The sequence below is a fragment of the Nannobrachium achirus genome (genome assembly GCF_963921795.1).
Source record: "Nannobrachium achirus genome assembly, chromosome: 10".
In the NCBI taxonomy this organism is placed as follows: Eukaryota; Metazoa; Chordata; class Actinopteri; order Myctophiformes; family Myctophidae; genus Nannobrachium; species Nannobrachium achirus.
Genome location: NC_137819.1, coordinates 4,836,477 through 4,859,620, shown reverse-complemented (window position 1 = coordinate 4,859,620; position 23,144 = coordinate 4,836,477). Strand labels below are relative to the sequence as shown.

General features: G+C 41.4%; 1 protein-coding gene across 2 annotated transcripts in view; it reads right to left on the bottom strand.

Moving 5' to 3' along the window:
- Window positions 1-379: 379 nt before the first annotated feature.
- The window catches only part of kat2b (K(lysine) acetyltransferase 2B), a 67,523-nt gene continuing 44,758 nt past the window's right edge, over window positions 380-23,144 (bottom strand). The window contains exons 11-18 of one of the 2 annotated variants that reach the window (XM_080735075.1): window positions 17,808-17,934; window positions 13,083-13,193; window positions 10,728-10,871; window positions 9,660-9,774; window positions 8,990-9,023; window positions 5,494-5,557; window positions 2,893-2,977; window positions 380-604 (exon numbers count right to left, since the gene is read on the bottom strand). In XM_080735075.1, coding sequence (XP_080591201.1) covers window positions 411-604; window positions 2,893-2,977; window positions 5,494-5,557; window positions 8,990-9,023; window positions 9,660-9,774; window positions 10,728-10,871; window positions 13,083-13,193; window positions 17,808-17,934 — 874 coding nt within the window. In that variant the 3' untranslated portion in view covers window positions 380-410. The remainder of the gene's footprint in view (window positions 605-2,892; window positions 2,978-5,493; window positions 5,558-8,989; window positions 9,024-9,659; window positions 9,775-10,727; window positions 10,872-13,082; window positions 13,194-17,807; window positions 17,935-23,144) is intronic. The other variant, XM_080735076.1, reaches the window with a different exon arrangement.

Genomic DNA, 23,144 nt, shown 5'->3' with positions numbered 1-23,144 from the left:
GTCTCTCAAGAACAGACTAACTGAGCTCCAGTTAAGTGAAAAGGACCTTTTCTTTGACGATGGCTGGCCAGATTGCTGACATAGAAACATAGGTTTTTTTTTCCCCAAAAATCTTAGAAGGATTCAAAAGACACTTATAGAATCGGGTCAAAATTCTAATTTTCACGATTTTTCAAAAATAGCAGATCTACAAGCTCGCAGCGCGCGCTGTGAGCTTGTAGATCTGCTATTTTTTTTTAATATTTAAAGCATAAAATATTGCGTCATAATGTGTTCAGGCCCAGAAAACGAGTTAGCGTTGCTCTCTTCGCGTCCCAGGAGGCCACATCTGCGGCAGGTACACGTCCTCTTCCCGCCCCTCCCTCCCTCTCTCTCTCTCTCTCTCTCTCTCTCTCTGCCTTCCGTTTGCGTTACTTCTCGATGAGGCCCGCCTCTTTGATCTTGGTGTAGAAGAACTTCTCCAGTAGGTTGGCACACTTGTAGTACTCGCTCTCGGGCGGGTTGTACTCGCGGCAGTTGGTGAAGATGCGCTGCATGTCGGCCATGAAGAGCTTCCGCGTGGTGTAGTACCTGCTCTTCAGCCGCTCGCTCATCGTCTTCAGGTCTGTGGGAGCGCAGGAGGAGGAGGAGGAGACCGGTGTTCATTTTAAAGGACACTTTGTTTTTTTACGACAAGGGTTCATATTTTAGATTGTAATTAGAGAAAAGAAAAGGTGAGTGTTACGATGTTTTCATTTACTTTGTTCTATTGTTTTATCGTCTCTACCGTGCTAAAGTGGCTAAATATGTCTTTTTAGACACAGTGAGCCAGCAGTTTCTTTATTGCTATTTACAGTAACACTTCTAGCCCCCATAAGTCACATCAAACCATGAAAGGTTGCGTTGTATCTTGGCAATGGGCTTATTCTGTGTAAAATGACATATTTAGCCACTTGTACGCATGCCCCCAACCACTGAAATAAGAATCTCTAAAACAACAGAAAGAAGTAAATGAAATAATTTTAACACTCATCTTTTATATTCTTTAATTACAATCTAAAATATGAACCCCGAAAATAGCAGACCTCCAAGCTCACAACGAGCTTGGAAGTCGGTTATTTTCGGTGCTTGATACCACACTAAACTAGGCATAATCAAGTCAATACTGGAGATGTGGCGTAACGGCATGGATTTCTACACAGAGAGGGCAATTCTTTAATCATAAGAAGTTGCATTCAGGTTCAGGAGAGTTTGGACAAGGCAATTCTCTTGAATGCTGCCTTCAGGTATGGCATGGAAAGAGGGCGTTTGCATTTCTTTCACCATAGTAAAAACTGCATTCATGGTCTGAAGAGGGCACTTTCTACAGACAGATAAAAGGACGGGCTCAAGCCGCCTTTTTCTTCTTTTTTTTGTTGTTGGTATTTTCGTTTTTTTTTTCTGCCTTTATTGATAGGGGACAGTAGCGGTAGACAGGAAACAGAGAGAGAGAGACGGTGAATGACACGCGGCAAAGGTCGTCGGGAACGGGATTCGAACTCGCGGCACGCTGCCAGCCTATATGTGGTACAGTATGTGCCTGGACCGCTAGGCCCGGCGCGCGCCCTAGTCATAGTCTTTTGGATAAAATGTCATTCGTGTTACACTTGGTAGCACGCTGAAAAAAGCCGATCTACAAGCGTCGCAAGACTCGCAACGCGTTGTGAGCTTTTGGATCGGCATTTTCAAAGGGTAACCAAACATAAAAGTGTACAACAGGGGTCTTCAACCGGGGGTCCGGGACCTCTAGGGGGTCCTCAGAGTTACTACAGGGGGACCGGCACATTTGTGTGTGATAGGATCATGTTTTTTACATTAACCACTTGAACCCTATAGCATCCCTATTCTGAGTGGAACATTGGCCAAAAATAGCAGATCTACAAGCTTACTATGCCTCGCGCTGCGAGGCGTTGTAAGCTTGTAGATCGTTTTTTTTACATTAACCACTTGAACCCTAGCATCCCTATTCTGAGTGGAACATTGGCCAAAAATAGCAGATCTACAAGCTTACTACGCCTCGCGCTGCGAGGTGTTGTAAGCTTGTAGATCAGCTATTTTTGGCAAAGGGTTTTGCAAAGTATTTGATGGTTCAAGTGGTTAAATGTCTGAAAACGCACATTACTCCAACATGATAAAATGGTAAATGGTAAATGGTGCATTTATATAGCGCTTTTATCCAAAGCGCTTTACAGAGATTGTGCATTACATTCACCCATTCACGCACACATTCATACACCGGTGGCGGAGGAAACCATGCAAGGCACCAACCTACAAACCGGGAGCAATGTGGGGTTCAGAGTCTTGCCCAAGGACCCTTCGACATTAACACAGGGGGAGCCCGGATTCGAACTGGGAACCCTTCGGGAACCCTTCGTGCTCTAATAACGGTTTCTCTACCCCTGAGCTATGCTGCCCCATGATGACAGTGCTGTCAAACAAGTCTAAGCTTTCTAAGAAATCTATTAACATTTCTAATCTGCGACACAATGTTATACAATATGTAGTGGGGGTCCCTGCTTCATCTCTCTCTCTCAGCTAAGGGGTCCTTGGCCTGAAAACATTGAAGACCCCTGGTATACAAGAAGGGCGAGCTTAGGGTTAGGGTTAGTGTTCCATACATCCATACATACATACCCATGGTGTTAGGGTTAGGGTTCCATACATCCATACATACCCATGGGGTTAGGGTTAGTGTTCCATACATCCATACATACCCATGGGGTTAGGGTTAGGGTTCCATACATCCATACATACCCATGGGGTTAGGGTTAGGGTTCCATACATCCATACATACCCATGGGGTTAGGGTTAGGGTTCCATACATCCATACATACCCATGGGGTTAGGGTTAGGGTTCCATACATCCATACATACCCATGGGGAAGCGGATGACTTGGTAATAACCAGGAGCCTCCGTTTTCTTCACCGGCTCCATGAAAGGCCAGGCATTCTGGTGACTCTGAAAGCACACAAATCTGGTAAGACAAAAGTCGGTGTGTGTGTGTGTGTGTGTGTGTGTGTGTGTGTGTGTGTGTGTGTGTGTGTGTGTGTGTGTGTGTACGTGCGCGCACGTGTGTGTGTGTGTGTGTGTGTGTGTGTGTGTGTGTGTGTGTGTTTGTGTGTGTAGGGCTGTCAGGATTATGACATTTTACATGACGATTAATTGTCACTCAAATAATTGTGATTAACAATTTAATTGCGTTTTTGTCGTTGACATTTCTGTTCTTTCTTTGACGTTGCACATGGCAGATACTGTATGACACATGACCTAAATATACAAAGAAATGACTGACATATTTGACAACGTTATACTTAGAAAAAGGACATTGATAGTGGAAATAGCCGATCTACAAGCTTACAACGTGTTGTGAGCTAGTAGATCTGCTATTTCCACTATTTTCTAAATGTTTGAAAATATATGAACTATATATATATATATATATGTGTGTGTGTGTGTGTGTGTGTGTGTGTGTGTGTGTGTGTGTGTGTGTGTGTGTGTGTGTGTGTGTGCCTGCCCAATCATCTTTTACCTGGAGACCCCCCACCCTGACAATCATTCGTCACTCGCGTTGTAGATCTGCTATTTTCACAATTTCTGCCTCTAATATTTGAAAATAAAAGTTACTTTTAAATATAAATCCATGAATGTCTCTTTGTCTATCTGTGCTGGTTATTATGTTTGTTAAATTACAGTAAAATAACTACAAATGCAAAATGTAACAAAATGGTATTATAAGGATATTCTCCCCCTCTTGACAAAATGGTATATTCCCAGGTTCCGCAGGTCAGCAGCACAGGTGCAATGCATTATTGTAAATTGTGGCACGTTTACTAACATGCCAAGTTTAGCTGCACTTGAACAGCCGTTCCAGGCTGCCATATCCAGCCCCAAGAATCCGTAGAAACGGGGGGAAAAATAGAATGTACTTCTTAAAATAAATGTACACACTAAAAACTCATGGGTCATTTCTTGACCCAAATCATGGGTCATTTGTGTTAGGTCAAATTTCGGGGTCATTTCTCAGAGCCACAACCCTTCCTTAAGTTATTGGGATATTATTTTGACCCAATTCCAGGGTTGTTCGAGTTAGGTAATATTTATCTGGGGGTGACCCGTTTTTGGGGTTAGTGGTAACCCATATACTTGGGTCAGTGGTCTAGCTTTGGGCCAATCAGGGGACAGGCACCATAAACCTGTTTGCAAAGCATGCTGGGAAAAGCATTTGTCTAGGTTTCCAGAGACATTTTCTAAGCTGTTGGGAGCTAAAAATGCTAAATATGTCATATCCATGTGTCTGTCTCGGCAAGCTGACTGTCATATGTCTGAATTTGATTTGTCAGTATTTGAGACTAAACCCTAACCGTAAGTGCTTGGCTGCTAGCTTAGGGTTGAGCTCCCTCCCCCAGCTTGTCTGAAAAGAAAGAGAAGAACTCCTGGTAATTCTGAAATTATTTTTGTTTATCTTCTCTAAACTATTCTGATTATAGTATTATCAACATTGTTGCATATATATCTAATATATGCACTTTTATGTTGATATTACTAAACTTTGAACAAATCATCTGAGAAGAAATCCTGAAACATTTCTGATATTATGTTAATGTCAGATAATATTGGCGTTGTCATTCTCCAGACCATGCATATGTAGGTTGTATTCATTTAGCCCACTCAACCCCAAAACTTGGGTTATATTGACTACAATCTTGGGTCATTTTAAACAAATAATTTGGTTATTTATTTGACCCAATTTATGGGTCAACATTCATAACCAAATTTCTTGCGTTAAAATAACCAAACTGGGCATCGGTCCCTATTTGACCCGTGAGTTGGATCAAAAATAACCCAAGTTGAGTTGTTTTTGACCCAGCAGTTTTTAGAGTGTATCATGCCTGTTGCAAAGGTACGGCAACATGACTGGACACCAGTCATGTTGCCATACCTTAGCTTTTTCGGAACTGACGCCACTGCTACACATCCCTAGCCTCGCAAGCCATCCCGAGCTACGTCATCACCAATGTGCTTCCTTTCTCGGTCTGGTGTCCCTCCCATCGAGCCTCTTTATGAGAACTTAGGTTCTCAATTTCCAATCAAATGGCTGCATTTGGAGCGACCCGCCTCACAGCGCTCCTGATTGGTCGAGCGGCTGCTACAGCTCTCGCATTTTGTAAACAAACATGGCGGTCCCGACTCCCCATGCCCGACGCGAGTTCACAAATCGCAAAATAAAAGCTGCATCAAGAGAAATGTTATCTTAAATCAACAGAATCTCAGAACTTAAAATGGAACAACAGTTTGTACTTTTTGGGAATTTCTGTCTGGAAAAGACGTATTTGATGTTCTCCCGGCGATGTTTTGATGCGCTGATGACTACGGACTGGACCTGTCAGTCAAAGTGAGTAACTACGTCATCGCGTAAAGCGTTGTCTATGGAGAACTCAGAGTCTGGCTGTTGCGAGGCTAACATATCCCCTCACCTTCACGTGCTGGAGGATGGTCTTCAGAGTGCTGTACAGCTGCTCTGGGTCTTTCAGCTCCTTGCTACAGAGACAGAGAGCAGGGAGCTCATCAGCAGAACATCAGCAGAAGCAGGATAACCAGGAGAAGCTTTGTACTTTGTACTTCTCTTTGTAGTTTAAAAAAAAAACTACTGTAATTGTGAGAATACTGTATGCCAGGGTTTCCCAATAGGCGGCCCGCGGGCCATTTGCGGCCCACGGGGGCTACTGTCTGGCCCCCACCAACCCCGGTAATAATGGTAGTGTAAGAGCAGCAACAATACCAGTATATCGTCATTGTTGGGTGGAAACCTTGTATGTCCAAAACCGCTCGTTTTGTATTTATCATCTAGTGAAAACAGCCGATCTACAACCACACAACGCCTCGCATGAAAACAGCCGATCTACAACCACTGCTGTTTTCACTAGTTTTGTGCGACGATCTTGTATGATGCAGCAGGGCTTTGCTTTACCAAAAAACGTACACATTTGAAACTTGGAGATACGAGGTTTCTGCCCAACAGTGACGATATCTGAACTGTTGCTGGAGTAGCGGAAACGCCACCGTCGCACCCTGCAATGTTGTGGCCCTCTGCTTCTTGGTACCCTAGACATAATTCGGACCTTGGGGAAAACTATTTGGGGAACCCTGCTGTATGTAAACATAGTAAAAAGATATTAGGACGTTTCCTTCTTTTATTCGAGGTATTATGAATAAACCTGTGAATAAAAATACATCATAATTGGTGTTGGACTGGCGACGGCTTTGGTGAGAGAAAATATTGTCTACATCTTTAGTCATGAAACTAATCAGGTACAGTTACAGTATAAAGGGATGATAAGCGATATTATCACTTATTACGATAAAAAACACTCACGATAATCATATTGTGGAGATTTTAATGTATCGTGATATCGTCCTCCGTCATGCGCTGGGATCAATGCACATTTTATTTGCAGAGCTGCATATCCGATCACATTTAAACCCTCTATTGGTAAAATATACGTGTAATATACGTACCGGTACTTGATACCGTCTTTTTTCACTCTATCAAATGTCTTTGCCAAAAAATAGCCGATCTACAAGCTCACAACGCGTCGCGTTGCGACGCGTTGTGAGCTTGTAGATCGGCTATTTTTTGGGGCAAATGTTCCGCCCCAGGATGATGGATTTTGATTATTGTGATAAAATCGTAAATCGAAATTTCTTTTGTCACAATAATCATGGTGACATTTTCATATGGTCCCATCCCTAGACAGTTAACAGTGTTGCACATTATGATGAATGCATTATGATTCAGGACTGCACTTAAAGGACAACTTTGTTTTTTTACAACAAGGGTTCATATTTTAGATTGTAATTAAAGAAAAATAAAAAGTGAGTGATAAAATGTTTTCATTTGCTTCGTTCTATTGTTTTATCGCGTTTACCGTGCTAAAACGTGGGGCATGCGTACGCATGGGGGCATGCGTACAAGTGGCTAAATATGTCTTTTTAGACACAATAAGCCAGCAGTTTCTTTTTTGCTATTTAAAGTAACACTTCTAGCCCCCATAAGTCACATCCAACAATGAAAGGTTGCGTTGTATCTTGGGAATGGGCTTATTCTGTGTAAAATGACATATTTAGCCACTTGTACGCATGCCCCCAACCACTGAAAAAAGAATCTCTAAAACAATAGAAAGAAGTGAATAAAATAATTTTAACACTCATCTTTTATATTTTTTAATTACAATCTAAAATATGAACCCTTGTTGTAAAAAACTAAAGTTGTCCTTTAAAGGACCAGGTCACCTCTGGGACAAGCAGATCTTATTTTATTGTTGTGTGGGACACGATCAACACAATCCTGAGTTATTTTTTTTGTGTTCAATCTGTGTTTTTAGATATTTTAGTATTTCAGCCGATTTCAGCATGCTACAACTGGTCATATGATGCAAAATGCATCATATGACCAGTTGTAGCATGCTGAAATACTAACATATCGAAAAACACAGATTGAACACAAAAAAATAATTCAGGATTGTGTTGATCGTGTCCCACACAACAATAAAATAAGATCTGCTTGTCCCAGAGGTGACCTGGTCCTTTAAGGGTGATCTAAACTTCTTTTACACTTAATAAATCTCACAACCTTCGCACGCTCACAGCCAAGTATGAATCAAGCATCGGGTTCCTCACCCTCCGGGTTATTGCAATTCTTTTGTGTGCAGCAGGCTCTTCGGGGTAGGGATGGGACGATAATCGCTATTATCGTTTATCGTGATAAAACCAACGCTCACACTAATGGTATCGTGGAGATTTATTGTGAAAGTGTCCTTTGTCATACACTAGCAATAGAGCATACATGGGCAACTGGCGGCCCGGGGGGCACATGCGGCCCCCACCTTCACTTAATGCGGCCCACAGGTTAATACTGGAATACTGATATATTACTGATTTCAGCTGCTACAATTCCAAACATGACCTGCTTTAATTACTTTAGTCTATATTAGTAGCTTAATGACTAGTATAGTAGTATTCAAATGTTTTTTTTTTTTTTTTTTTTTTTTTTATGTCCAATGTAGGTATTTGTATTTAGGTTCATAGAGTCAACATGAAAATATAACTAAATGTGTTTGAAATTAAATCATAATGTTACATTTCAGGATTCCAATTAAAAAATAACAAAAAATAATTCAGGATTCCAAGCTCAAACGCATCGCAGCGCAATGCGTTTTGAGCTTGTAGATCTGCTATTTTTGCTTCTTTTGTATGAGATACTAGAATGACAAAGTAGAACGTAGTAATATGCAATGTGGCCCTCTGGAGTGAAGGTAGAAATATAGTGGCCCTCGCCATCATCAAAGTTGCCCACCCCTGCAATAGAGTAACGAAGTCGTGACGTGACTCGCTCATCCCCCGGTTCCAATGAAGTCATTCTCTATGGAGAATAACATCGAGTCATCTTAAAATCGTCTCATATAAGCATTGCAGTCCAACAATAACCAAACGGTCTTTGCGATATTTTCGACGAGGTGGCTCTAGTATGGTTTATGATATTTGATACAGTCTGTTTCTAGTGAAAATGAAACTAATTCGGCCACAGTAACATTAGCGTTTTCTCGCCATCAGTTGATTCTTCATATCCAGATGAGTCAAACCGCTGAGATAATTTGTTTATAATTGGAACACAGTTCTTATATGACGCGATGATATGTAAAAAGGTCTATGGGAATTCAGAATGGGGGAAGAAAACCACAAACCAGGTAGGATGTGTAAATTACGTTAAGTGTGTAAACACTTCACTACTCTATAACAATAGCTTTTGTTGGGCTGCAAATTTCACTTATTTCACTGTACACAAATCGATCTACTTGTAGATCTGCTATTTTTGGCAACCGTTCCCTCAAGAATAGGGATGCCGGGGCTTCAAGGGCTTAAGAAAAGTAGCATTTTAAACAACAATAGCAGAAGGTGAGGTCACAAACGTACCCTTTAATTATGGGTTTCCAGCCGGTTTCACCTGCTGACATGAGGAAACAGAGTTTAGTTTTTTGACCGCCGCTACGTGTCAACACTAGATTTCTATGTGAGAGAGATGTGTCTCAAATGTGTTCCAGTAATACTGCGTTCCAGACCAGGGACGTGCTGGCCATTGGGAAAAAATTAAAAATACAATGTCGGCCTTCGTTCCATTTTGGGGGCTGGGCGGCCAAAAAAGTAAATCGTCACTGTCAGGCAGAAAACCTCGTATCTCCAAGTTTCAAATCTGTAATTTTTTTTTTGTGCAAAGCAAAGCCCTGCTTCATTGTACAAGGCTGTCGCACAAACGTGTTGAAAACAGCAGATCTACAAGCACCGCGAGGCGTTGTGTGCTTGTAGATCGGCTGTTTTCACTAGCTTAAATCATTTTTAAAACGGTTTTGGACATACACGGTTTCCACCCGACAACGACGAAATATAACTCATGTAATTGGCCCACTGGCTTGTCACTTGTCATGATCTGAAATGGCAAATCTTTGAGTAGCAGTAGCAGCAGCAGCGCTATAGAGAGAGATCTCTCTCTATAGCGCGCAATGAGGGCCTCTCCAACTCTTTTTCCCGGGCTGAATCAGGGGCCCAGCACGTCCCTGGTTCCAGTTAGAGAGAGGTCAACACGTACGGATGCCGGGAATGCTCTCGATGGGAATCTGCCGGACGCCTTCCTTAAAACAGGAAAGCCCGGGATACACCTTTCTGATCTGGGCCTGTTTCCTCTCGATCAGCTTCTTGATGATCTGAAGTGGCAACGTTTGGAACAAGACAAGATTTTATGTCAATCTCAAATTTCAGAAACGCTACAATCATACGCACGCACGCACGCACGCTAGGGCATTAACGAAAAAGTGGACAAGTCGACTGAGTCGACTTCATTACACAAGTTGACTCCCACCAGAGAAAGTCGAAAGTCGAAGTAAAAAAAAAAGAAGAAAAACCTATCATTATTTTTGCTCCATGTGTGCGTCTGCACACCATTCAAACAATAGGATTGCTTGTCGTCAAGGACGGAATGATCCAATATTACAGTGCTACATTACATTTGGTATAACATGGTTCTATTGTGAAAATTGCAGATCTACATGTGATCGGCTATTTTCACCATTTCTGCCTCTATATATTTAACAATTTGGACAATGTTTAATTTGTCATTTTAGAGGTATTCAAAAGTCCTTAAAGGGGAGGACCACCCATTTTTAATATTGAACTATGTCATTAATATACCTTAGAGGAGTTGTGTGGAAATAGAAAAAAGTTCCCCCCCCCATTCTGTGTTGCCTAGAACTGGATGATTGATTTGGGGGTTTGTATTGTAAATTACAACTTGATGACATCACACATTGTAGCCTACTTTACAATACAAACCCCAAAATCAATTTTACAGTTCTAGGCAACACAGAAGGGGGGGGAGCTTTTTTTTCTATTTCCACACAACTCCTCTAAGTTATATTAATGACGTAGTTCAATATTGAAAATGGGTGGTCTTCCCCTTTAAATTGGCACTTGTCGGGTGTGATGTGATGATGTCATCAAACGATAAAGTCGACTTCAACTCAACTTTTTACTGAGTCGAGTCGACTTGCAAAAATCACAAGTCGTTAATGTCCTAACGCGCGCACGCACGCACACACGCACGCGCGCGCGCACACGCGCACACACGCACACACACACGCACGCGCGCGCAAACACACACCTCCTTCTGCTTCTTGATGATGACAGAGAACTCGGTGTAAGGGATGCTGGGGTTGAGCTCACAGCCCATTAGTGTGGCTCCCTCGTAGTCCTTGATGTAGCCTCCATACTGGGCCTTGGGGACCTTGATGTCCTTCGAGAAACCCTGAGGACAGAATATAGTAATAATACATAATTAGGGATGGGACGATATGAAAATGTCATATCACGACTAGAAATACTGTTCCTATGAAACAGTGTGGGTTCGCTTGTGACTATATTCTGCAGCGTGCCGACTGTCATGTGAAGCTTATCTCCCTAATCGGGAGATAAGCCGACCGTCAGGTCGCAGCGTGATTTTATGGCAAAATCTGTAGGTGCAGTGTCCAAAAATGTGTTTAAAAAAATGTGCTATATGGGACAGATCCATGTTGATGACATGAGTGTACACATACTGTGTACCGATTTGTGTGATTTTAGGGCAACATTTGTAGGAGCTGTGTCCAAAAATGTGTTTTGCAAGAATCTGCCTCATGGTGGCACTAGAAGAGGGCCATGTGAGAGAAAGGCAAGGAGTGTGCGTGCACATTTTGGCATGGATCGGGGCAACGGTGGCGGAGATATGAGAAGTTTGACGTGTGACTGACAGACTGACAGACTGACTGACAGCTGGTGGAGGTTTTGAATTTTGATAGTAACTGCGACCTGACGGTTGTACCAATACTTCAGGTAACACCACTCCCAGATTTATTTTTTCACCAATTGCGCCTCATTGGCTAACGGAACACGATACGCGGCGGAAATAATGACGAAACCATAGTGTTTACGCATTTGAACCATCTGCAGCGGAACTCATTATATAAATAATGAGGATAACATAGTGTTGAAAACAGCCGGTGGATCCTATTGGTTCATGGTTTGTGCCATGGCCCGCCTCCCACTTCCTATGCTAGAAATTGCAGCAGGTTACCCCAGGCTTTTATTTTTTCTTCCCATCGCCAAAATAAAAGCATGGGTTTCCGAGGCTACAATTATTGTGACAAAATAAATCTCTATTTACGATATTATCACGATAATTCAAATCCATTATCCTGGGGCGGAACATTTTCCCAAAAATAGCAGATCTACAAGCTCACAACGCATCGCAACTGTAACACAAGACATTTGATAGAGAGTGAAAAAAAGACTATGAAGTACGTATATTATAAGTACCTTTTTAACAATTCCAGAGGGTTTAAGTGGTACCGGATATGCAGCTCGGCAAATAAAAGGTGAATTGATCCCAGTGCATGACGGAGGATGATATCACGATAAATTAAATCTCCACGATACGATTATCGTGAGTGTTTTTTATTACGATAAACAATAATACAGACAGCGTGTGTTCCAGGTATCATTTTATAGACCAGCTCAGTGTCCGCCCTGAGACTGGGAAGTCGGGTTTGAAACCCGGTCGGGTCATTTATATAAAACTCAGCACAAAAATAAAGGAAACTTGACATCGGTCCATTATATCTCCCCTTTAATAATACCAATTTGTATTGTGTTTTATGTCATTTTAATCGTTGATTCGTCATCTTTACAATGAGGTACAGTTTGTAAGCTTCAGGTATTCGTGGGATGAGCACCACAGCCAAACTTGTGGGTAGCACCGACCCAAAATTTGCCAAAATTCAGTCCATTATGTCTCCCATTTAATTATGCCGAATGGTATTGTGTTTGATATCATTGTTATCGTTGATTTGTCACCTTTACGACGAGGTACAGCTTTTAAGAATCTGGCATTCGTGGAATGAGCACCACTAACGTGTGGGTAGCGCCCCTCAAAAAATTGTCAAAATGGCCTGGCAGGCCTGCAATACCGTTCTTTTGGTGTTCACCTTTGTTACTTGGGGCATTGAATTATTGCACTCTCCCAGTAATAAGGAAAAGGAAAAGAATACACATATTGGCCATTTTTACACTTTGTTAATTTTAAGCTCAGTGTCAGGGAAGCCCAAAACGAGAGTAAATGCCAGCAGAACAGTATTACAGGACATTTTGGCAAGATTTTGGTCGGCGCTACCCACACGTTTGGCTGTGTAGCTCATGCCTCGAATGCCCGGTGCTTACAAGCTGTACCTTGTTGTAAAGGTGACGAATCAACAATACAAATGATATAAAACACAATACAAATTGGTATTATTAAAGAGGAGATATAATGGACCGAAGTCGTTTCCTTTCTTTTTGTGTTGAGTTTTATATTCTTTTATCTTTTGGAAAAAGAAAAAAGTTGTTCCCAAACAGAGGGCCTTACTGACCACTGGGTTAACTTAGGGTAACAGCGCTTCCTAGTGGAGGAACACTGTAGCCGCACCCTGACAGGCAGCACACCTACCTGCTTCTTAAAGTAACCGATGGCGTACTCGTCTGCGTAGGTGAGGAAGTTGAGGATTTGGTGCTTGATGTGGTATTCCTTCAGGTGGTTCATCAGGTGTGTGCCGTACCCCTGCAAAGCACGCAAGCAAACCATAGGGAGATCTGATGTTTTTGACAAGCCGTGAAAATGTGTGCAAATCTTTGAATATACGGTATGTATTTTTTAAGCGAACATTTTGCTTCTGGGGGGGTCCCTGGAACTAAATATTTTGAGATGGGGGTCCGTGGCCAAATTCATATAATTGTGGGGGTCCTTCACACAAAAGGTTTGAGCACCACTGAGATAGAAACATAGGTTTTTCAAAAAACGTAGGATTTGAAATATTTAAAGACGTGCACACATTTTCAAGTTTTTTTTCTCAACGATAGCAGATCTACAAGCTCGCAAGCGCGGCACTCGTGCCGCGCTGCGAGCTTATAGATCTGCTATTTTTGAAAAATCGTGAAAATTACATTTTTGACCCGATTCTATAAGTGTCTTTTGAATCCTTCTAAGGTTGTTTGAAAAACCTATGTGTATGTCAGCAATCTGGCCAGCCATCGTCAAAGAAAAGGTCCTTTTCACTTAACTGGAGCTCAGTTAGTCTGTTCTTGAGAGACTACTATGTCAGTGGTTCTCAAACCTTTTAAGGACCCCCAAAATTATATGTATTTGGCCACGGACCCCATCTCAAAATATTTAGTTCCAGGGACCACCCAGCAGCAACATTTGAGTTACAATTGTTCGCTTTGAATATACATATATTCAAACATTTGCACACATTTTCACGACTTTTTCCAAAAATGGCAGATCTGCAGGATCGCAGCGCGGCACTCGGTGCCGTGCTGTGAGCTTGTAGATCTGCTATTTTTCACTGGTTAAAGCATTCAATAATTCTAGGCCTAAAAGGGTAATAGGGATCGAGGAAACAAACAGGGGGAACGCTGCGTCTTCTGCCTGTTGCCGTTTTAGGCACCGCCTAGACCGGATCAGAGCCCTACACAGGAGAGTTCTGACACCTACGTTCACTTCGCGTTCACTTCACTTTCCCTATCAGACTCACCTCACCGCTACTCACCAGTTAAGAGTGTGGTGGCTCAGAGTAGATGACAGAGTACAGCAACTTGCAATGGGCCTGGTGTACACAATACACTACACCACTAAAATACCCATGTACCTGGCAAAATACTTTATAAACGTTAATGATGTCCACAATTACAACACCAGAGGCAGCGCCACAGATCACGTTCAACCCAGAGTCAACTCAAACAAAGGGTCAAACTCGTTCTTCTGCTATACCACAAAAATGTGGAACGCCTTACCGAAGGACTTAAAGGAGTGTGGATCACTAGCATCCTTTAAAAACCACTTACAGGCAGCAGCCGTTCGCAACTGGTAAAACAAACATAGCCCAGCCCTACCCTCCCCTGACCCCTCTTTGTATTTACCTACTGTATGTTTTAATTTTTTTCCTTTTTTCCTGACTATATCTACTGCATAGTACTGTGTTCTATCCGTCTGTCATTCAATGTTATATGAGATACTTCAAAGGTTTCCTATGGAAATAAGCTTAGTCTTTTCTAGGATCTCCTTTTAGTAGTCCTTGTACCAGTGAACTGTACTGTCATGAAACTGTACCGTTTCCTATGCAAACGTCTAATAAAGTCTTCAATCAATCAATCAATCAATCAATCAATCAATCAATCAATCAATCAAACCTAATGGAGCGAGTCCAATGGCGGCTCAGGAGGCGCTTCTAAAGTGACAAATCGTGAGAATTGGTCAGCAAGCTGTTAAGAACTGACAGTCTCATGATAACATGCCTTTAATTGCCTTACTTTCACCTGCCACTCGGTGGTGCTATTGTGCAAGTTATCAACTTCATGAGATGCAGTGAGCCAGTGACAAGGCAACAACCGACTTCAATGATCTCAAACCACATTATTGGACATCGTTTTGTGGCAATAGTATAACGTAAATATTACAGAGACTAGTTGTCACTGTAAAATACTTTAAAACAGTTGTCATGTTGCATATTTACCTAGAAAATGTCAATATCTGCAACGCTGCTATTGAAACCAATGTTATTTAAATTGCCCGCTTGTCACTCTCCAGCTGAAAATGGGTCACGTGACCAGTTCATTTCCTGACCCCTCATTGGCGCCGCTCTCTCCCTCAATTCACTCTGGACCGGATCACGCGGCCCGTTGTAAACGTATACCAGGGTTTCCTCCGAGTTTGGAAAGTCTGGTGACGTGAGGTTAAAGGGATATTCCACTTTCAACAGGGAAACACCTTATGGGCTTTTCTCCACATACACATCCATTGTAACTTCAAACTCCAATTTAACCATGATAGATTCATTAAAAACACCCATTATTCTTTTTGGTGACTCATTTTACCCTCCTAATACGCGAGCAGGCCGTGTTTTTTTTTTTTTTTTATAACTTTTTTTCATTTATTTTTAATAATTATTTGGGAAAATGGAAAAAATTAAATACAATAAATAATTATAAAAAAATTAATTAAAAAAGTTATCGAAAAAAAAAACATGGCCTGCTCACGTATTAGGAGGGTAATATGGGTCACCAGAAAACAATTATGGGTGTTTTTAATGAATCTATCATGGTTAAAATGAAGTTTGAAGTTACAATGGGTGTGTGTGGGGAGAGGCCCTGGGCCTGGATGGCCTGATAACATTTACATCAAATATCTATATATTGAATCAAGCAAACTAAAAACAGTTCAGGGTGTTCATAAAAGCCTGATTAGACGATAAAATGACCAAAAGTTTTTTTGAAAGTGAAACATCCCTTTAACACATTGGCCGCCATTTTAACATTGACTGTTTGGCTCCCCTGCCATTTTGTTTAATGAAAAAATTTATATATTTTTTTTATATTGACATTTTTCCTAAATTCTGTATTCTGTATTTTGTGTCATACAGTACCTGAAATGAAACAAGACCACCTCTAGTCTCACCAAAAAATAAAAAAATAAAATAAAAAGCTTTTTTTTCTATAGTTGCAGCCATCTCAAAATAGCCATTTTTGACCAAAATCCAGCTATAATTGAAAAAACTGGAGTTATTGACCTTTTTGTGAAAAATCTATTTTCAAGCGAATAACTCACTTGATATTTGTCTTTATGGCTTCAGGCATTATCAGATAAGTGTACTAATGTAATTATGTAATAGGATTTTTTTTTAGAATTTTCCGTTTAGAAAAATGCAGAGAAAAATATTTTTATTGGCTATGTCTGACCATAAAACTCAGCAATTTCACATACTGTTTTGCAGTATTTGTGTGAGTATTTGTGTGAGCCCCCACTTGGGGGCGCGTTCTCTCTGTCTCTGTATGTCTGCTTTGGTCTCAGCTGTTTTTGGGTCTGTACAGGTGCACACACACAAATAGACATCAAAGGGGGCATGAGTCTTTTTTCTAACATGTGCTAGAATGTGAAAATAGCAGATCTACAAGCTCTACAAGCTCAACACATCGCTCTGTGACACATTGAGAGCTTGTAGAGCTTGTAGATCTGCTATTTTCACATTCTGGGACATGTTAGAAAAATGTCTCCCCCTGCCCCAAAAAAATCCTCTGCACTGCCCTGCAAGAGCAGGGCAGACGCATTTTGCTAACGAGGCGAGGCTGTTGACGTTGATCGATCGCTTGTTGGCTGTAGTTGATCGCTTGTTTTGGTGGAGCGTGGGCCAGGGACCCCCAGTCCCCCACCTGGTTCCCTAAGTGTTGGCTGGAGACCAGGGACCCCTTTGTGAGACCCCATCGACAGGGACCACTTGTCCCTGCAACTGGATCATATGAACTTTATGTAACAAATGATCGGCTTATTGATTGATTTTACAATGTTATGTAACTCTGCACTGCTCTGCGGAGGTCGGCGACGTTGGACCCGCGGACCCCTTATTGGTTGTTAGAAAGGCGACCAGGGACCCCCACCTTTGCAAAGGCGATCATGGCTTGTTTGTGGACTACAGTTTGTGGACTAAATACCATTATAAAACTAATATTATAGCCTGGATATATGGGTGTGGATTCAAATCAACCATCATCATTATCAGGTACGTTTTAGAAGCATTTATATGGCAAATTGGCGATAATTGTGTGTTTTGTGTCTTGAGAGAGAGAGAGAGAGAGGCAGAGGCAGATCTCACTATAGCACTGTTTTTTATGGGACTGAACACCATCAGGGGGTCCAACAGGGACCACTGAAACAGAGATACAGTGGAGGGAAGCACACACACACACACACACACACACACACACACACACACACACACACACACACACACACACACACACACACACACACACACAGCTGTTCTCACACTTTTTTTTCTTCTCTTTTTTTTTCCGGCAGCCAGCCTTTTGAGCTCAAATGCGTCTTTTGCCAATTAACTGTGGTTGGGGAGATTTATACATTTGTATTGCAATTTATACATTATTACAGTCTTTTTTTTAAACACACTTACTTTGATGTGTGATATGTGTGAGACAGAAGGCTCAAATTTTGTCACGGGCTGGAGAAAAGTGTAATTAAACATTACATTATATAAAAGCAAATTCTCGGGACTATCGGGCCTGGCGGGGAACGACATTTAAAATTTCTCGGGACTATCGGGGGAGGCGGGGAATGAGTTAATGAAGAACAGGGTGAAAAAAAGCAAGGCGTCAACTGTCTCACCTTGACCTGCTCGTTGGAGGTGACGGCGCAGAAGACGATCTCGGTGAAGCCCTGCGAGGGGAACATCCGGAAGCAGATCCCTCCGATGACGCGGCCGTCCTTGATCAGCGACAGAGTCTTGTGCTTCCTGCGCGGGAGAAGGGGAAAACAGCGGTCCCTCACTGTTCACGGTCAATGGGTTGTTCAGAGCAGTGGTTCTCAACCTTTTCAGGCCGCGACCCTCAAAATAATCATATTTTAACCCATTTAGGCCTAGAATTATTGAATGCTTTAACCAGTGAAAAATAGCAGATATACAAGCTCACAGTGCGGCACCGAGTGCCACGCTGCGAGCTTGTAGATCTGCTATTTTTTGAAAAAAGTCGTGAAAATGTGTGCAAATCTTTGAATATGTATTTTCAAAGCGAACGTTTGTAACTCAAATTTTGCTTCTGGGTGGTCCCTGGAACTAAATATTTTGAAATGGGGGTCCGTGGCCAAATAAATATAATTTTGGGGGTCCTTCACATGAAAAGGTTTGAGAACCACTGACATAGTTAGTCTCTCAAGAACAGACTAACTGAGCTCCAGTTAAGTGAAAAGGACCTTTTCTTTGACGATGGCTGGCCAGATTGCTGACATAGAAACATAGGTTTTTTTCCAAAAATGTTAGAAGGATTCAAAAGACACTTATAGAATCGGGTCAAAATTCTAATTTTCACGATTTTTCAAAAATAGCAGATCTACAAGCTCGCAGCGCGGCACTCGGTGCCGCGCTGTGAGCTTGTATATCTGCTATTTTTTTAAATTTAAAGCATAAAATATTGCGTCATAATGTGTTCAGGCCTAAATGGGTTAACTGGGGACCCCCTCCCACACACCCTACGAGCACTAAGAGTTGAGGCATTACATTTTGTTTAACACACAATTGTGAAAATAGCAGATCTACATCGCGACGCGAGGTGTTGTGAGCATGTAGATCGGCTATTTTCACAATTTCGGCCTCTAAGCCCCTTTTCGACTGCAGCTTTAGCACCACACCACACCACACCACACCACACCATACCACAACGCACCACATCAAAATATCTACATTTCCCATTACACAAAAGTACCCCCATCGGTAGGAAACACATTTACCCTTTTAACTGTGATTATAATACAATATAAATTTGTATTACAACTATCCTAAATAATAATACACTATAATGGATTATAACTGTGAATATAATACACTATAAAGTATGTATTACTATGATAATTATAATACACTATAATAGATTATAATATTGGTTATAACACAATAGAATCTATTATCATGTATTACAACAATATCCTGGTGGTCTAAATGAAAAGTCAGTGAGTGATCAGTCATTATGAAGTGTTTGGCCCTGTTTGGCCTAGCTCAGACCTACTCTAGATTGGATACTTTTTAGTACCACGTTTAGTACCACTTTCACACCACTCTACCCAGGTCCTTGTTGTGGAAAACCTGGGCTGTGTGGTGCTGGGCCTGTGGAAAAGGGGCTAATATTGGCCAATGTTTAATTTATCATTTTAGAGTCCTAAAAAGTACTTAAATTGTCCCTTTAGAAATGTGCAGATACCCTCTTTACACTTTAACTTTATGTTGGTTTACTGTTGAGAAAGAAAACAATGTTGCACATTAAGTTAATCATCTGGGGTCCCCCCCCCCCCCCCCCCCTGTCAATCCTTCACATGATGTAAGAGTGTACTTGGTGCGATCTTTTTTAGCCTATACAGTACACCATGTCTCTTCACTAGGGGTGTAAACGATACATTTTAATAGCGATTCGATACATATCACGATACATGGTTGACGATACGATACATATATTGGTTCATTCATGGCGATACGATACGATTTGATTCAATGATTTAAAATCGATATAGTAACTATTTAGAAAATAAATTAAATCTGTGTGAAAGGTGTGGATAGTGCAGGTTTTTAAGGGAAACATGTATTATTATGGATATAAATAAGTAAACACTGTGATTATCTGCCAAATACATGGACATTGTATATTGACAAACCTGCACCTTGACATGAACCCAGAGATTACACACATTTATCGATAGACCAGTGTAGCTATATGGAAAGGAAAAGTAATTAAACCCCTTCTTTCCATGTTTTCTTCTTAAAAATGCTAAATACAATGCCCAAGTAGACAGTATCAATACAATCGATTCTTTGCACTGCCGATTCAATATGATACAAAATCAAATGATACGATTCGATTTTAGCTCTTTTCATTTCGATATACTTAGTTTTTTTAAGTTAAAAATGATATTTCGTTGCCGTTACTATATTGTTACACCCCTACTCTTAACCATCATTTGCAGGGTCAGGGTCTTCGCTCTGTCCTAATGGAAACTGATATTCTCATATGGAAACAATTTCCCCTTTGACATAAACTGTATCTTAGGGCAGTTGTTTTCAAAGTGGGTGACAGGGCACCCTGGGGTGCCACGACGGCAGTCCAGGGGTGCCGCAAGATCATTTGATAATATTTGGAATTTATTTGGGCACTTGAAAAAATATTTAGTATCATTTTAAAAGTTATTTTCAGTCAGTTCTAACCAAAATGGCTATTATCTCAACGTTCTCCTTGAACCAAAATCACTAAAATATCGTCACTGTCGGGAAGAAACCTTGTATCTCCAAGTTTCAAATGTGTACGTCTTTTCGCAAAGCAAAGCCCTGCTTCATCATACAAGACTGTGGCACAAAACTAGTGAAAACAGCCGATCTACAAGCACACAAGTGTGCTAGTAGATCTGCTGTTTTCACTTGTTTAGTACATTTTATAGATGATTATACAAAACAAACGGTTTTGGACATACAGTACAAGGTTTCCACCGACAACGACGATATGCTATAAATATAAGGTGCTGGGAGTGAAAATTATAATGTAGGGTTGCCTCGGATTAAAAAAAAGTTCGGGAAGCCCTGTCTTAGGGGGAAATATTTGCGTATTTTTGGACATAAACGTAAGTTACCGACAAGTGACAGAGTGGTGCCATGGATGAATAGGTTATTTAGAGGCGTTCCCTGAGCCAAGAACTGAGATTGAGAACCACTGCTGTAATGGAGCAGGTTGCAGCTGTGTGTGTGTGTGTGTGTGTGTGTGTGTGTGTGTGTGTGTGTGTGTGTGTGTGTGTGTGTGTGTGTGTGTGTGTGTGTGTGTGTGTGTGTGTGTGTGTGTGTGTGCGCGTGTGTATTAGGGCATTAACGACTTGTGATTTTTGCAAGTCGACTCGACTCAGTAAAAAGTTGAGTTGAAGTCGACTTTATCGTTTGATGACGTCACCACATCACAATTATTTTGGGGGGTCCCCAGATGATTAACTTAATGAGCTATAGTCAACTTTTTCATTGTAGGGCCGACACTTTGTTTACATCCTAGTCTATAGACTAGAATGTAAACAAAGTGTCGGTCTGACAATGGCCAAAATGATTATTTTATAATTATTTTTGTGGTCATTTTTGAATAGAAACACATATATGAAGCTTATTCTTTTTTAAATATATTTTCGAAACATTATTGGAGCTGTGTGCAGCTCCCTATACGTGGCTGTGTGGGTCTGTCTGTCTGTCTGTCTGTGTGTGTGTCTGTGTGTCTGTGTGCGTGTGTGTATGTAGCCTGACTTCGGCGCGTAACTAGTGCCGCAATATATACATCAAAATGTGCGGCTCGGCCGGGAATGGTGTTCTATTACCTTTCGTTCCGATCCGCCTTACCATGCCGACGTAATCGGCAAAAAACGACGCTTAATTGTCCCCATTGACTTATAATGGGACAATGCAAGAAATCACTTTCAAGTATTTTTCTCTCGTAAACCATAGGAGCTACAGTTTCAAACCTCGGAGAGGAGATTCATAATGATTTTAAGAATGAATCGAAAAATAATTACATCACTCGGCCTCATGGTGGCGCTATAACGGCCCACTTTACGTTTTGCCCCGTAACTCTTGAACCGTTGATCGGAAAATTAAAATTCTTTTTTCCCTGGATTCCTTGGGTCAAGACGCATCACGCCCATTTGCGCCAGGATAGATTTTCCGCCATCTTGAATTTTCTCCAAAACACACTTTTTGCTCCTTTTCCTACATATTTTCTTCAAATGTCACAAAAATCGGTACACATGATCTACACACACACACACACACACACACACACACACACACACACACACACACACACACACACACACACACACACACACAGCTCCACTTCACACGGGTGTGATTTTTTTACTTTAGCATCCGTTTTTCAAGAAAAAGTTGACTATAGCTCCTTTAATGTGAAACATTGTTTTCTCACTCAACTGTAAACAAACCAACATAAAGTTTAAGTATATAGAGCAGGGGTTCCAAAACCCCTGCTCTATATACCCTGCACCCCTAAATTATTCTGAATTTTCACTCCCAGGACCTTATATTTATAGCATATTTTAGCAATTATGTTGTGTGAGGAAAACGGGATAATAGCCATTTTGGTTGGAAATGACAGAAAATAACTTTTTACTTCAAGTTTAAAATGATACTAAATCTTTTCTTAAATGTCCAAAAATACATTTCAAATATTTTCAAATTATCTTGTGGCACCCCTGGACTGCCGTCGCGGCACCCCAGGGTACCCCGTCACCCCAGGGTGCCCCGTCACCCACTTTGAAAACCCCTGGTATAGAGGGTATCTTCACATTTCTAAAGTGGAAATTTAAGGACTTTTTAATACCTCTTCATTGTCCAAATTGTCAAATATGTAGAGGCAGAACTTGTGAAAATAGCCGATCTACAAGCTCACAACGCCTCGCAAAAATAATGATAGAAAAAAATACAAAGATTTTTTTTTTTTTCAACTTCGACTTTCGACTTTCTCTGGTGGGAGTCGACTTGTGTAATGAAGTCGACTCAGTCGACTTGCCGACTTCTTCGTTAATGCCCTAGTGCAGGGTTCCCCAATAGGTGGCCCGCGGGCCATTTGCGGCCCGCAGGGGGCTACTGTCAGGCCCCCACCAACCCCAGTAATAATGGTGGTATAAGAGCAGCAAAAACACTAGTATATCGTCGTTGTCGGGTGGAAAATGTGTACGTTCTTTCGCAAGGTAAAGCTCTGCCTCATCAAACAAAGGCCGTCGCACAAAAAGTAGTGAAAACAGCAGATCTACAAGCACACAACGCCTCGCACCGCGAGGCGTTGTGTGCTTGTAGATCGGCTGTTCACTATCGGCTGTTCACTAGTTTAAATCATTTTTAAAATGATAAATGAAAAACAAACGGTTTTGGACATACAAGATTTTCACCCGACAACGACGATATCTGAACTGTCGCTG